Source organism: Hoplias malabaricus, chromosome 8 (genome assembly GCF_029633855.1).
Source record: "Hoplias malabaricus isolate fHopMal1 chromosome 8, fHopMal1.hap1, whole genome shotgun sequence".
Taxonomy (NCBI): domain Eukaryota; kingdom Metazoa; phylum Chordata; class Actinopteri; order Characiformes; family Erythrinidae; genus Hoplias; species Hoplias malabaricus.
The window spans coordinates 19,899,442-19,915,804 of NC_089807.1; the positions used below are offsets into that span (position 1 = coordinate 19,899,442).

General features: G+C 42.0%; 1 protein-coding gene across 3 annotated transcripts in view; it reads right to left on the reverse strand.

The window, feature by feature from the left end:
* The window catches only part of sdccag8 (SHH signaling and ciliogenesis regulator sdccag8), a 67,069-nt gene that overhangs the window by 44,870 nt on the left and 5,836 nt on the right, over nt 1-16,363 (reverse strand). For all 3 annotated transcript variants that reach the window (XR_010804062.1, XM_066678997.1, XM_066678998.1), the window contains exons 9-13: nt 16,146-16,284; nt 15,287-15,439; nt 9,798-9,932; nt 8,644-8,760; nt 7,763-7,905 (exon numbers count right to left, since the gene is read on the reverse strand). Coding sequence is in view for 2 of the 3 variants with exons in the window: in XM_066678997.1 (XP_066535094.1) it covers nt 7,763-7,905; nt 8,644-8,760; nt 9,798-9,932; nt 15,287-15,439; nt 16,146-16,284 (687 nt within the window). In the remaining variant the exon portion in view is untranslated. The remainder of the gene's footprint in view (nt 1-7,762; nt 7,906-8,643; nt 8,761-9,797; nt 9,933-15,286; nt 15,440-16,145; nt 16,285-16,363) is intronic.

Sequence of the window (16,363 nt, forward strand, 5' to 3'; positions counted from 1 at the left end):
AAAAAAAACATTTCTAGAAATGGGACAATCAAAAGGACAATCTTAAATTTCTTAAAATGTTTATTCTATGTTGAAAATACTGTTTAGAATAATATATTGCTCTGCACATACAGGTAAAAGTAACTGTATACCATATATAATATGCAGAATAAAATATGTTGGAAGAAAGGATACTGGGTCTTTTTTAGGCCACTGTTGGCTGTGTATAATTTCTAGAGAAGTTAGTAAATCGAGTGGCAACATATGTTATTTTATTTATCAGGCAGTTTCAATGTATTAGTTATTTTAGAGTATTTAAGTAACATAGTGTTCATTTTGAAAGTGGCCGTTACAGCATAAACTATTTCAGCATTTGGTGAGTGCATCTTTTGTCTTTATTACACTTTTTTCCTTCTAAAGATACTTGAATAATATTGAATATTTTTATATTATCGCTGTCCAATACTTTAAATAGAAGTGAATGTAAAAATATTTTATTCCAAGTAATTTTGGTGCATTTCTATTGGTCCATTCATCATGAAATCTTCACACAATGTGAAGGAGAGCTGCTGTGTTCAAATGTTGAGGTAAACTAAAAATCGACAAACACTGAGATACATGTTTTTAATTGGACAGTGACGATATGCTTGTTGCAAAACCCTCAGTAACCAGTTCAATTCAGAAATTAGTTGGTTTAGGCTTAATAGAGGCTAGTCTTCTAATTTCTTGTTGTACAGTGTCTTATTTACAGTTTTACAGCTTTAAATATTCTTTACAGAGCTTTTTGCAAAATGTAAATAACGTGTTTATGGTTATTATCAACACCTTTTTATTAGCAAAAAAAGTATCAAATATATAAATAAACGGTATAAATAAAAACAACAACAACAACAACAACTCCAGATGTTGTTACATTTGCAAACTGCACTGATGCTCCACCCTGTTTGACTAAAGGTTGGAAACATGGTTTGCAAAATATTTCATTATGTTTTTGGAATGCAACATTCTTTGGGTCAACTTCAGTGAAGTCAAAGGTCATTCGCCCTCGTGTTCTAAGAGGCTGAGAATGATGAAAGACAAAAGCTGCCGTCTTGCCCTATGTCACAGGAGCAGGAGAAAAAGAAAAAAGGCGGAGGTAGAGAAGCAGGGGGCTAGCTCTGCCGGCGAGGCGCGAAGACGTGGCAAGGTCTCATCCCAGGCCAATGGGCACACCACTGTCAACATCATGGCACTCGGTGGGCGGCTCGCCGGCACTCTCCCGCCTGGCCGGCAGCGGTCCCAGCTGCCCCATCCGTTACTGTCTGATTAGTTCTGCTAAGCAGCCCCTCCTCTCCCAGCCCTACCGCCATCTGCTCCCCCAACAAGATGGCTGCCTCCCAGAACCGTGCGCAACCGCCCTCCTACCTGCCAGTGCCCGCGCCCACGCTCACCCCAAAGCACTAACACGGTTCCTTGCGGCTGCTGGCCCCTCTCTCCCCAACTAACCTTTTATTATTCGCCACCTATAACTACTAATAACACTGTTCTTCAGAGCACACAGGGATTATTTCTGTTCTTTCCTGTTGGATAGAACACACACCTCCCGCCATCTCTGTTCCCCAGCAGTTTAGTGGTATGGCAGAACCCTGCACATTGCGGCAGACCTTGCTCACGTCGGCAGCATCCCTCTGGCGTGGAGCTGCATCTGCTCGCTCTTTTATTCATTTTCTGATTCTCGCCCTTTCTGGGGATCGTGGTCTGCACCTCCCTCCATCTCCACCTCCTCCTTCCCCCTGTGCTTGTGTCAGGCTGAGGAAAGGCAGAGAGGCATGCAAAAGTTTAATGGAATTCTGGGGTGACTTGAGCGACTTTTTAACGCCAACCCGGCAGTGGGTCTTTATGGCCTCTAGGAACAACAACTTTGTCAGAGGACGAGTCAATATCACTGGAAGTAAAGTATGAGGTAAAGCATAAGTCTTCTTCATTACTGAGGTTCAATTTTTAAAATGCAGTTGAATCACCGGGAAACTTGGAACTGGCCCTTTTCAGATTCTGGGCCTAATGTAAACCTAAACAAAATGCTTTTAATGAAGTCCATGCCTTCTGCCTGTTGCCGAAGCATGAAGAACCGCACGTTTATTCAATTTGAATATCATATTTTAAACAGAACTTGAAATGAGAGGATTCCTAACAAAAAATTGTTTTACAAAACCCTTATGAAGAAGAGACACAACTTTGCTCCAAAGCTTCAAGCAGACACAAAAGCTTCGCTCTGATAGAAGGCCACTAGTGTAGCATGATGAACTCTTCAACCAGTCTGCATATTCATTCTGAACTCCTGAGCTTCAGGGCAGAGGTTGGCCTGAACCAGGCCATAGACAGCCAGTAATGAGTTATCAAATGCTGCCTTTGTGACACAGCCATTCAGTTTTTCTACTGTTATGTCCTTCCATGCAGGGTAGGTGAGCCAGAGACTGATAAAACAGATTGTCCTCACAAACCTCTTATTGCTTGTGAAAAACAACCTTTTAGTTCCTGTAATTTCACTTTCCAGAGTGTCTGGCTGACTGGTATGTTTCAAGCTCCAGTCAGCACTTGGGGTGCAGTATATTGCTTTGCTGTGCAGAGAGGAACAGGTTTGCTCTAGTTCTGATAGTGGTCATTAATATTTCCTAGTTTGATATGCGTGTTTACCCCTGAAGGTTCTTCTTTTCAGACCGTGACGCTGTTATCGTTGGATCAGAACACTGGACCTGGCTGCCAGTGTTGGTTTCTTGGCCGTTTGGTCTTTAAAATGGATGCTACAGTTTGTGTGGACGGTGTGGGAGGGAGGCACGCATGGCCTCTGTCCCTGTCCAAACCTTGGCAAACTCCAGCAAACACAGCGCCGCAGCAGCACGGGGAATTTGTCGAGGTGGGGAATCAGATGGCTTGAGCTGCAGCAAAAGTACACAGCTTTCTGTCGTGCACTGTTTTGCGGTTTAATTTATTTATTTTTGCTTTATGCCCTATGGGGTGTGCAGAATGTTGGTAGAGCAGGGAGTGTGTGTAAGTAATAAGGGGTGGTGGTGGGGGTGGGGAGCAAAAATGCACGAGCAAACAAAAAACAAACAAACAAATGGAATAAAGTCTGGGCTGAAAGCCGTCAGAAGGCGGGGAACAGAGCGGGGGGATTAGGACGGATCCTGGGCTGCCCACCGCACAGCTGGCTGATGATCCGATGCTGGAGCCGCCGGCCCTGCCGGTCTCCCCAAACATGCGCTGGGTGGGGGGGGCTGGGTAGTGGGCCCAAAAAAAAAGAGAGAGCGAGAGAGAGAGTGAGAGAAAGAGAAAACAAACAAAAGGCAACTGCTTCATGTGCATCCATTTGAGGGAGCTGTGATCATTCAGGCTGTGAGATGAGAATGAAGAGAGAGGAGAATCAAAGGGCAGCTTCAGAGGCCCGGCTCGCACGCCCGCCCACCGGTCACTTCCGCTGGATGACAAACAGAGAGGCCGTCGTCGCCACAAAGCCACCGCTGCTCCTGGGGCTACCAGCAGGGCGGCCAATGTACAGAAGCTCACAAGGGCTACGGCTGATGTGTGTGTGTGTGTGTATGAGAGAGAGAGTGAGAGTGCGTGTATGCATGTGGAGTTGGTACAAGGCAAGCAAAAGCTGGGAAAGGCACAGCTTAGCCCCAAGGAAGAGCGAGAGAATGGACAGATGTCTACTGCATCTGTGCACTGTGGCTGGCTCAGAAAACCTGCCTCACACACACACACATACACACAGTTCAGGCAGTTAAAAAGCTCCACGCTGCCAACAGCCAGGCCGGTCATCGGCTTAACCTCTGTGATCTTCAGCAGGACATTTTGTCGCCTGAGCAAAAGTGAGTAAAGAGCTTTTAAAAGACACACTACTTCAACACACTCACACAAAGCTCATGCACCACCTACCTGCTGGTTACACAAACTTCAATTCAGCACTCATCAGTAATTCACACTGTAGAGCTACTCACACCAATCAATGGCATATTAAGCAATTCACTGCATATCTTTGAAATTCAGTGATTTGTCCACTTACTTGTTGACAGTTTCTCACTTCTCTAAATCTCTGCCAGAGAATAGAATGTTTCGTTTCAAATGAGTTCAGTCTGTTTTGCACATTACACATGTTATACTAATAACCTGAATCACTGATCTATGAGAAAATGCCAAACACGGTCTGTAAAACTGATGTATATTCAGTCATTCATTCATTACTTTTCCGTGAGCACATTATCCTGTTGAGGGTCATGGTTGATCTGGAGCCTACCCAGAATCATTGGGCACAAGGCGGCAACACACCCTGGACAGGGTGGCAGTCCATCACAAGACTGATGCATATACACTACTTGTCAAATAATTTGAGAACACTGAATTAAGTGTGAACAAAATAACTAATGTTAATAAGAATGTTTAAAAGTGGTTGTAACTTTCCTTTGCTTTATCTGTTCCATCATCAATTATTATAATTATTATAATTATACACACACACACACACACACACACACACACACACACACAGTGCTACACATCTGTACTACAATGGACTTTTCCACTGAATAAAAAGCTCCATCCTGATGACTGATACAACATTTACAATGCAGCATACGTGCTTATCCGTCAGGACACGAAAACGATGCCAAGTCTAGATGAAGCATGTAGTCTTCAAGTACATGGCAACTTTACCAAATGTAAACAAATAGCCTGAATTATTCCCCAATTCCTGAACAGCATGGTTCTTCATAATGCCTCATAAACAATATATGACTGCTCTGTAATACTCTGCCTCCTCTCTCTAGTGAACAGATGCTGTCCCTCCTCTGCAGCTGTGCAGCTCTGTCTCAGATGCTGCAAGAAGCATGTTCCCTCCACAGGGACAGGACCCAGCGTGCCATCCAAACCCAGTGAGGCTGCCACATCGCCTTGCATTACCACTGCAGAATGGAACACTCACAGAGAGAACGCCCCATTATGAGTCATCTTAAGACAGGTGTTGCCTGTGGAAATGCCAGGTCAAGGAAAGACAAATACAAGCTATATGGCCAAAGGTTTGCTGAGACCTACTCCTCCAACATTTATTTAGAAATTCAGGGCGTTTTTCGGTAACTTGTCCCACTTTGCTGCACTTCTCTTCTATAAACGCTTTTGAAATTTAGTTGTTGGATGTTAGGATCTGCTGGTAAACACGCCCACTCAGTAATATGTGCTTTGCCATTCACACATTGTTAGAAAACAAATCAAAAAGCAATCATACTGATACGTTCTACTATGCCCAACTTGGAAATGTCATGCATGTAACCCAACCACTCTGAGAGCAGATTTTAAGGGTTAAAGAGGAGTTACCCAAATAAGTGTCTGAATGTCAGCGGTAAAGCTGCAAGATGTGAGAGGTAGGATTATTAGGTGGAAAAAAAAAGTTTAAATAATGTGTGTGCTGTTGGAAATCAACTTGTAAAACTAGGGTTAGGTGTCAGATACAGCTCTCTAGCCTCTGCTACCTCTGCCGAAAGTAGAGAAAGGAATGAGGAGATACCTGCCAGCTAGAGTCTCACACAGCCTGTCCACAAGCATACTCATCTGCCCACATTATGACTTCAGCATGACTAACAGCAGACTGATGCTGCTTTCTGATGAGCCAAGTCCATCAGAGCTATATGAGGTTATTCGTTTCAACATTAAAAAGTGACCCATCATGACTGAGAGAATAAAATTTCAAAAGCAGAATGAATTTGTTTTGAAGCAGCACTACCCTAGCAGAATGTGTGTCTCAGAATATGTTACACCTACTGTAAACTATATTAGCTGACAAGATACATCCAGTATATTGTGTAAATATTTTTGCACACTCCTTCTGATCATTAATAGATTTAGAAGAATTCCTATACTATTAGTAACCCCAGCTGCAAATAAATGTCTAACAGAAGCTCCAGACAAAAACACTGATCAATAGAGTGGGATACTCGAAAACGGGGCTAATGCTGTAAAATAATGGAACTACTCTGTAGTGACAAAAGTCCATCCAATAACTTTGAGTTGAAATCAGTTTGTTAAACAGTGAATCAGCAGTTTGTCTTCCTGATCATCCACCATTAGTATAGCCATTTTCACATATGAACTCAGGCATGGAGATTTCCCGAAGTAGTCCTTTGACACATGTTGTGCACAGCTTGTAGTGCGCATGCTTTAGGCATGGGGTGACACATGAAAAGCATGTGCAGGAAAAACAGCAAGGTTCTCCAGAACATTAGCGGTTCTATTCACACTATTCACAGAGTCCACTCTGACATTACCCAGAGGGGCTAGGAGGATAAAGTCCACGACAAATGTTATGGGTGTTTATGTTAATACATAGAGCTCCTCCAGGTAAACAGAACATTTCTGGGTTCCTGTACTACTGTGTGGAAGGGGCTTAACTGACGTGACTAATATTTATTTGTCTGATTACAACTAAATACTTACAGCAATGTCCAATGCTTTGTGGCAATTTTCTAAAAGGTTCCGGTTCCTTTTAATGAAACACAGATCTTTACCCAAGTGAGAAATACTGAATCATTGTGGTAGACAGCAAAGGTCACCAATGGTCAGTCAAGGGCAATTACAATTCCATGCACATATATTTCATACAAAAGGTATTTAGCAATAAAATGATAGTGAGCATTAATTCACCAAATATAGAATGTTTTAAAGGATTTGAATATTTGTTGGTCTTCATAAACAACCTGAATACTTATCCCCATAATAGCCACACTGAAAAATGGTCTCTGAAAGCAAGTTAATGTCAATGCCTGGTATGAGTTTATGATATATTCAACTAATAACTGTTTTCAAAGCCATGATTAAATATATTAGGCTATAACTTTTGCACCTTTAAAAACTTTCCGAATGCTAAAAATGGAAAACTAACATAAGAAGAACCTTTAAATATTCTAATACAAAGTATACAGACTTCATCTAAAAGTATCTGCATACTTTTCACAGAAGATGTCATAGTTTTAGCTTCATCAGGAATGAGCCCAAAATAAGAGTGGCAAGATGTCAGAAATACTTACGACCTTACAATATGTTGGTATCTTTATTAAAAAAACAAAAACAAAAAAGAAACACTGTTTATTAGTGAGACACAAAGATAGAAGCCACTGCTTTAAGCTATGAGAACTCTTTTGCAGCCTAAATGAGTAAAAGTGTAAATAGATGCTGTGTTTGATGCAATCACCAGAGTGTGAAAATGTGTGTGTGTGTGTGTGTGTAAAATTTGAATCTTAAATGAGGAAGTTTGTCAGATCAATTTAGACATTGATATGTACTGCACAAGCTTCCTCTATTGAATATCAGACGGCAGGCTACTAATAACCAATGCTTCTTCAAACACCACTGTTCTCTTGCACACTTTGCACAAATCCTTCCAACTCCTCATAGAATTACAGGGATTTTGTCGAAATCTGAGGCGGATTCAGGAATGGCACGAAAAACATTTCTCTCATATTAAATAATTTGCTGCGCACGGCTGAAAAAAAAAAACACTACAAAAGACCACAGTGTGGCTGCTGAACTAGGAGAGCAGAAGTGGATTCAGGGTGGTGAAGTTGTAGAGTGAGATGGTGTGTGTGCCCCCTTCATTCCAGCCCTGTCCCCCTGGTGCATGGAGGACTGTGGCGGTGGCAGCCGGTGACTGGCAGAGTTTTAATAAAGTGCCTGGGACATCCCGCCAGGCTGCTGGCAGTGACCAGGGGCCAGCGGACGGGCGCGGTGTTGTGGCATGTAATAGGATTAAAGGGGTTACCTGGTGAGGTGCAGTTGGCGCTGGGCGCGGCTCAGCCCCTCGGCCAGGCCGGCTGCCTCCGCCCGGGCTCGGCCCTCCGCCCTCTGGGCCTCCTCCAAACGCTGCCTGCTGCCGCTCAATTCCACACCCAGCTTCTGTACTTCCTGAACCCGGAGAGAGAGAGAGAGAGTTATTAGCAATCAAAACTAATAAACAAACACACTGGAGAAAGTGTTATATGTTATTTACATTTGTTTTTTGCAGTAGTTACTTCATATTTTGTCTTGGCCAATTCCATAAATGTACATACTTCTCTGAAAAAGTTTAAAAACCCATAGTCAAATGACATGCTTAGTTGTTTTTGTTGATCCAGCTGGAAATTAATATATATGATGTACTGGGAACAAATTTAAATATTATTTTTTCTGTAAAATCTAGTGTAAATTTCAAACACCTAATTAGTTTAATATGTTGGAAACAAAATCATAATATTAAAAATGTTAAGGCCATTTTATATTATATTTTTAGCATCAACTGCATATTAACATTAACAGAGCATTGTTCTTTGTGGAGGACAGGTACTTCCCTTAAAAAACGGAGGTACCTACAGTATTTCCTCATGAAAGAGCTACTCCAATTTCATAGATTATGATGGATAGATTAGGATTTTAATCTTGTATATATCATCTACCTTAAGTATATCACTGAACACAAAGTTCTCTCAGTAATACCAATCACGTGATTATGTAATGACTACATTGTCTAACAGACATGGCCTACATGGTTATTGATGCTTATTATATATGTGTATCTTGACACAGACCACATTCTCACATTCTAATCTGCACTGCGTCATTCACATTAGATAACAAGTCATGCAGAACCCATGTGGCCTCTCTCACCTGTGCTGCCAGCTCGAGCTGCCGGCCCAGTTTGGAGCTGGTGTCCCTTAGCTCCCTCTCTGTCTCTTCTCTCTTAAGCTGGGCCTGGCTCAGCTGATAGCGTAGTTCCCCACAAGCCTAGCAAACATACAGGCCTACAAACCTCAGTACACACACTCACATGCATCATCTCTCACTTTGCATCAAGCTTGTCAGTTTTCCAACATGCACTTCTACACATCAAGTTCAAGTATGAAATGATTAAGCGGATTCTCTCATCAGCTTTACACACTCCTGCGTGACAAGTCCAGAAATGAAGCTTTGTTATCTGTACAGCTCTACTGCCATCTAGTGTCCACGGAAATCCTGTGCAAATCGCTGTTAGTCATGCCTTCAACACAACAAGGAGTGGAACAATTCAGTTCAATAATTTAAGATGTCTCAAGTCTAAACTACTTTCAATGAAGAACATATTAAGTGCCCAAATATTTGCCTTATGTTAACGTGCTCATCTTTGCATTTCAATATTATAAAACTAAAATATTATATGATAATGCACAAGCAAACAATGGCTAACACAATAGAGCCCAAACATTTGGCCAAATAACCTTAAAGGGATTTATGAATGTTCTGAAACTCCAAGCCTCCAAAATATCATTATTCCAAAGGGCACTTGCATTAGGTGAGTTTTGGACATATTTTCCAATTACTTTACCATTTTCCAATTACGGGGTCCTGTGCCAGTGTGTTAGCAACAAGGGCATTTAAGCATTCCAAAATTGTGTGCTTTTCTCTCTTGAGTTTTAGGTAAAAACAGAAGAGGTAGCACTTGCCTTCACATGTTGTTGCTTGTATATTTTAACATTTATATTAAATTTATTTATATTTAATATTAATTTTTTTTTATTCCAGCTTGTTGACAGTATCATTCACTACCACAACCGACTGAATTGGGTAGGACTGCACTCAACACTTCAGCAAGACAGTCAGCAGCAAAAACATTCATTTAAAGTTTCTCCATCTTGAGTACATGCTAGTATCAGACAGACAGCACAGTCTGCAGAGGAGTCTATCATTCAGATAAAAGACATCACTGCTCTCTTCAGAGATTAACTAAGGTAAACTAAGCTTACTATAAAAATATCATTAAGTAAAATATGCATTAGACAGATAACCTTGCTGCTCTCAGCTTCCTGTGCAGTGAGCTTCTTAAAGGCATCATCCAGCTGAGTGTTGAGGGAGTTCCTTTCTCTTTCTCCTCTGTCCAGAAGTCCCTCTAGCTCAGCCACTCTCCGGGTCAAAGAAGTCACCTAGACCAGGCAGACAACAAACACGAATAGTAGAGCAGTGATTTCCAGTGACTTGGCTAATTTTTCCAGGGTATATTCAATTATTCTATGGTGAATTTGTGGTGAAAGTCTGAAGATTAAATTGAGCTTAAATACACCTTATTCTACTTCTGTGTTTAATCTTGCTGAACAGGTAAGAGATGTTTTTATAATGTCTGTTTCTGACAAGAAGAATGACTTATGTCTACAGCAGGGTTGGGTGATATGGCCCTAAAATAGTATCACAATATTTCACGGTATTTTGATATGACAAAACACTATAAAATACGTTTATTCATTTAAAAAACATTGCAACAAAATAAATGTTATATTAATATTAACTGAAATATATGTAATATACATAAATATTATTAAAGGGTTTTATTTATTAAAAATTTTATTTTACCACAAATGTAATCGGTTCAAACATGTAAATATTTGCTTATTTTGTAAACAACACTAAGTTACCAAAATTCTTATTTTGTATTAAATAAATAATGTAGCATAGAAATCTATCACACAGAAAACAGCAAATATAAACAATTATACAGGAAGTAACCTTAAATCTTCAAAGTAAATAACAAAACAAATACAGAATAGTTGCTGCATCAGATTAGTTTATCTGCTTAGGTTAGAGCTCATTGGCAGTTGAACTATTCTAACTGAATTTTTACATCAATTAAAAAATGGCGCCGACGACAGTGGCAGCATCTCGAGGTAGCTCCGTCTCCGCTTGTTTTTTCTAAGTCTTTGTTTACTTTTTTATCTTGAAACTTTTTGGTTACACACCTTGAGGAGTGTTTTGTTTTATTATATCCTATGGATATGGACCGATCACAACGACCCAGCGACAGCAAACTTGTGTACACAAGGAATCAGCTGATTGCACTACGGAAGAACGCTGGCAGAGTTAACGTAAACATCCCGGAGGAGCTATGGCGCTTTAGAGGGTGCCGTGCGGGGATTAAAGTGAAGACGAGGCGGCGGGAGAAGAAGTGGAGATACAAGCCCGCAGTTCCTTCGATGGTTATGGGAAACGTGAACTCTCTGGCTAACAAGTCTGACGAACTGGCTGCCTTGGTAAGAAACCAAAAGTTATACAGAGAGTGTAGCCTGCTATGCTTTACGGAGACATGGCTAACTAGCCAAATCCCCACTGTTAACGTTGAGCTGCCCGGCTTCAGTGTGGCTCGCTTGGACAGAGACTGTAAACTTTCTGGCAAAAAGAAGGGAGGTGGACTGGTGATGTACATTAACAACAGATGGTGCAATCCCAGACACGTTACAGTGAAGGAGACTGTATGCTGTGAGGATGTGGAGTTACTGGCGGTCAGTCTTCGACCGTACTACATGCCGAGGGAATTCTCGCACGCCATTGTGGTGTGTGTTTATGTTCCGCCGCGTGCTCTTCCGGACAGAGCGTGTGACGTCATCCACTCAATAATCGCTAGGCTGCAAACTCAACACACTGATGCATTTTTTGCAATCTCGGGCGACTTCAATCACATAACACTGGACTCCACTCTCACGAATTTCTACCAGTTTGTTAACTGCCCTACTCGAAAAAACAGAACAATAGACCTCATGTACGCAAATTTGAGGGATGCATACAGTGCCACGCCACTCCCCCCGCTGGGGAAGTCAGACCACAACCTCATTCATCTACAGCCAATGTACAAGCCCAAAGTACAGAGGCTACCAGCCACCACACGCACCTTCAGGAAATGGACACCTGAAGCAGGTGAGGTTCTGAGAGACTGCTTCGGATCCACAGACTGGAGTGTGTTGCAGAGTGGGGAGGACTTAGAGGAGGTCACACATTGCACTACTGACTACCTGAACTTCTGTATGGACATTGTTGTTCCCACGAGAACTGTACGCTGCTTTCCCAACAACAAGCCTTGGATTACCAGCAATGTCAAGGCCCTTCTCAATAGGAAGAAAAAGGCGTTTAGAGAGGGAGACATGGCAGAGCTGAGGCGCGTACAAGGGGAACTCAAAGTTAAGCTGAAAGAGGCTAAGGAGGACTACAGAAAGAAGGTGGAACAGAAGCTGCAGGAGAACAACATGAGGGAGGTTTGGGATGGTATGAAGACCATCACTGGCCTCAAAAAGAGCAGCAGTTCTGTGGAGGGGGATCTGGACATGGCGAATCAGCTGAACCAGTTCTACTGCAGGTTTGACCGCCCTGATCCGGATCCAGCTCCGATGGCAGTGGTATGCCAGCCACCCCTTACTGACTCGGACACTGCTCTTGTGTGCTTGCCCAACCAACCAACACCTCCTTCACACTCTAGGCGACCCCCATCACATGCTATCACACCTCTCCCCCACACGGTGTCAACGGCTGCAGTCAACAGCCATCAGTCTCCAGCCATCCAACTACCCCCCGAGGCAATCACCTCCCCTGCCCCCATCCCCCTTCCCCCCATCGTCACGGCTGATCAGGTCAGAGGACAGCTGAGGAGACTACAACCTGGTAAGGCTGCCGGGCCAGACAGACTGTGTCCAAGGCTGCTCAAGGCCTGTGCTGCTGAACTGGGTGAGCCACTGAAGCACATCTTCAACCTGAGTCTCCGTCTTGGTCGAGTTCCAACACTGTGGAAGACATCATGTCTCACCCCTGTCCCTAAGAAGCCACACCCGAGTGAATTTAACGACTACAGGCCTGTGGCTCTAACATCACATGTGATGAAGACAATGGAGAGACTGGTCTTATGCATACTGAGACCCCAGGTACGCCATGCACTGGACCCACTACAGTTTGCATACCAGGAGAAAGTGGGCGTGGAGGATGCCATCACTTATCTCCTACACAGGACACATTCACACCTGGACAAGGGGAACAGTGCTGTGAGAATCATGTTCTTTGACTTCTCAAGCGCTTTCAACACCATCCAACCTCTCAGACTGGGAGACAAGCTCCAACAGATGGGTGTGGACGCTCACCTGGTAACCTGGATTACAGATTATCTGTTAGAGCGGCCACAGTACGTGAGATTGAAGAACTGTCTCTCCGACACCATGATCTGCAGCACAGGAGCTCCACAAGGTACTGTGCTCTCACCAGTCCTGTTCACCCTGTACACATCTGACTTCTGCTACAACACTGAGTCGTGCCACATGCAGAAGTTCTCTGATGATACTGCAATTGTGGGGTGTATCAGGAACGAGCAGGAGGAGGAGTACAGGAGCCTGGTGGAGGTCTTTGTGCAATGGTGCAAACTGAACCACCTCCAACTGAACACTTCAAAGACCAAGGAGATGGTGGTGGACTTCCGCAGGTCAAAGCCTGTCCTGCTACCAGTCACCATTGATGGGGTCGACGTGGAGGTGGTGGACACCTATAAGTATCTGGGCTTACACCTAAACAATAAACTGGACTGGTCAGCCAACACTGAAGCACTCTACAAGAAAGGGCAGAGCAGGCTGTACTTCCTGAGGAGGTTGGGGTCCTTCAATGTCTGCAGTAAGCTCCTCAGGATGTTTTACCAGACTGTTGTTGCCAGTGTCCTCTTTTATGCTGTGGTATGCTGGGGAGGAAGCATAAAGAAGAGGGATGCTGGGCGACTAGACAGGCTGGTTAAGAAAGCTGGCTCTGTGGTGGGGGCTGAACTGGAGTGCATCACTTCCATATCAAACAAGAGGACCCTGAACAAACTGATTAGCATCTTGGACAATGAGTGCCATCCACTCCACAGTATCATAACCAAGCAGAAGAGCTTGATCAGCTGGAGACTTCGCTCACTGCCAGGCTCAACTGACAGACTGAGGAAGTCATTTGTCCCCAGGGCTATTGAGCTGTTCAATGCTTCACTAAAGGGGAGAGGAGAGTTGGACTTCTCTGCATAGTCTGTCTGTCCATCCAACACCACCACCACCTCCACCTCCTCCATATTGCACATGTGTACCTAACTGGACAATAGACAGGTCAACCACTGGACAAGTCAACCAACTCATCTACCTCATGTGTACCTTAATCTGACAGCTACAATAGTAGGTGTATACTTAATACAGGTACATTGCACTAAATTGCCTTGCACTATTTTATTTAATATATTTATTTCTAATTCTGAAACTGCACTGTTATTGCACTGTACTTATATTGCACATTCCATACCCATTGCATTATCCACACCTTTTCAAATTTTAAATCATATGCTGCACAAAAGAGATCATCCCCAGCTGCTCACAGTATCACAGATTCTTGCCAGGCTATGTTTGATTACTCTGACGATTGATTGATTGATTGATTATTCTTAAGCACACTGTCAGCTTCTTGGGTATTTGATTTTTTTTTTTTTTTTTTTTTTTTTTTTTTTTTTTTTTTTTTTTAAACTCTATTAGTCCATTGCTGTTTAGTGATTCGTGTACGTGATGTCTAAGTCTGTAAGCTACTGAGACCTTTAATTTCCCCTGGGGATCAATAAAGTATCTATCTATCTATCTATCTATCTATCTATCTATCTATCAATATTGTATATATATGTATTCATCAATACAATATGGCTCAGCACTAGTCTACAAAGCATTCCATTATCATTTATCAGTTCTGTGATCAAAGTCAATATCAGATATTCCTTCCTCCTTGTGGCAAGGTTAAATGATCAATAGAGGATCAAAACAATTGACTAAAAGAAATAACGTAAGATGCATCTTTTAATTAACCTTCCAAGATTAAGGGCAACTTCAAGATTTTAATTAAAGGGAACATATTATGCCCTTTTCCCCCAAGTTAGTTCCCTAGAGTCTTTCTGAAAGGCATGGCATGCTTTAGTCATGCCTTTGGTCAAACACCACAGCACCAATTTATCCCTAGTGCAGCAAAAACTCATTTTATCCCATGTTTTCTGACTTGGGCAGACCACAGTAACTGACTGTGTTGTTTTATTTCACAGTTTGTGTGTGGGTTGGAGTTCAAAAGAGTTCAAGGTGGCAAAAGGGAAACAAAAAAATTCAGAAAAATTATTATTCATTAGAATTTGCTGTGGATTATTCGCATAGTATTTAACTGTATTATGTTTACATTTCAATAAGCAGTAAAAAATTCATACTGGGAATGTCAAGTCATTAAAAAAATATATTAGAAATTAGAAATCTATTAGAAACAGTGGTTTATTGTAAATAAAGATTAATGTGAATTAGTATGAGAAATTCATATGGCACTGTCTTTTCTCTGCCACTAGAGGGCTGCAAATGTTGCTTAATATCAGAAGCTTCTCCTTAGTAGCAGCTGTCTATGTTTACATAGGATAGCAAAAAAAATCTATCCCTCTAACTATGAAGGGCTTTCAAATATATTTTACTAGAGTAACAGACATAAGGTGAAAACTGACCGTCTGAGCAAGCTCTTCTTTCTCTCGTTTGCTCTCAGACCGTGCTGACTCCCTGGCCTGTGAGATCTTCTCCTGCTCTGAGGCAAGTTCCTTCTCCAGTCTCTCCCTCTGCCTGGTCAGCTCAGCATACACACGCTCACACTGCACTAGTGCCTGGTAGAATCCACAACAAAGACAGGCAGTATAGTGGATATTTAAACCCATTATTAGAAACCAACCTTTAATCTCATAAAAAAATGTATAAATAAAAATCCAACAAACTGTTAAGCAGTACATGCAGAGTAATACCAGTTCTGTAATAAGTTCTGTAAACTTATTTCTTGTTTCAGTCTCAGATTTAGATTCAGCTTACCCTTTAATTGCAATGCATTTTTCAAGCTCTAAATCACTTCAAGTCAAAGTCACTTGAAAGCAAATATTAATGTGAAACATGTAGAACATTGTCATGATGCTCAGTGTGAAAAACCTTTTCTACCATTCAGAGTCATCCTTGTATTAAAGTGCTTTTGGAAAATTTGACCCTGAACAGTTAAACTTTTATAGTTAAACTTTTTTTTTTGTTTTTAAAGGAAGAATTTGTGTAACACATTAATATCATGGGTGTGTGGGTGAAGTTCTCATGCTATAATAGAGCCAACACTTAAGACAGTTGCTCCACGTTTTACAGCCTTTATAGACTCGTTTTTAACCTGACAGTCAAACTTCTGAATGTAAGCTTGTATGTTTATTTCCTCTGTTGGACTTTAGGGTGGAGATGGAGTATGGCTTTGTGGTTGCTCAGACTTCAACTCTATACATCATTTGCTGCTGAAAATGTGACTCCTGCAATAGATGCTGAAACGTAGCTGCGTGTTCTTACCTTGGTCTTCTCCAAATTGGCCTCCTCTGCCATCTCCACAGCCTGTTTCACCTGCTGATAGGCAGCCCACTCCCTTTGCTGAGCCTCACTCTGATTTGCCCTCAGAGAGCACAGCGCTGTCATCAGCTCATCACGCTCTCTATAGAAAACATCATTAATAGATCATAAAATAATTATAAATTCATATTGAGATAAATAACAAAATATTGTAATTTACG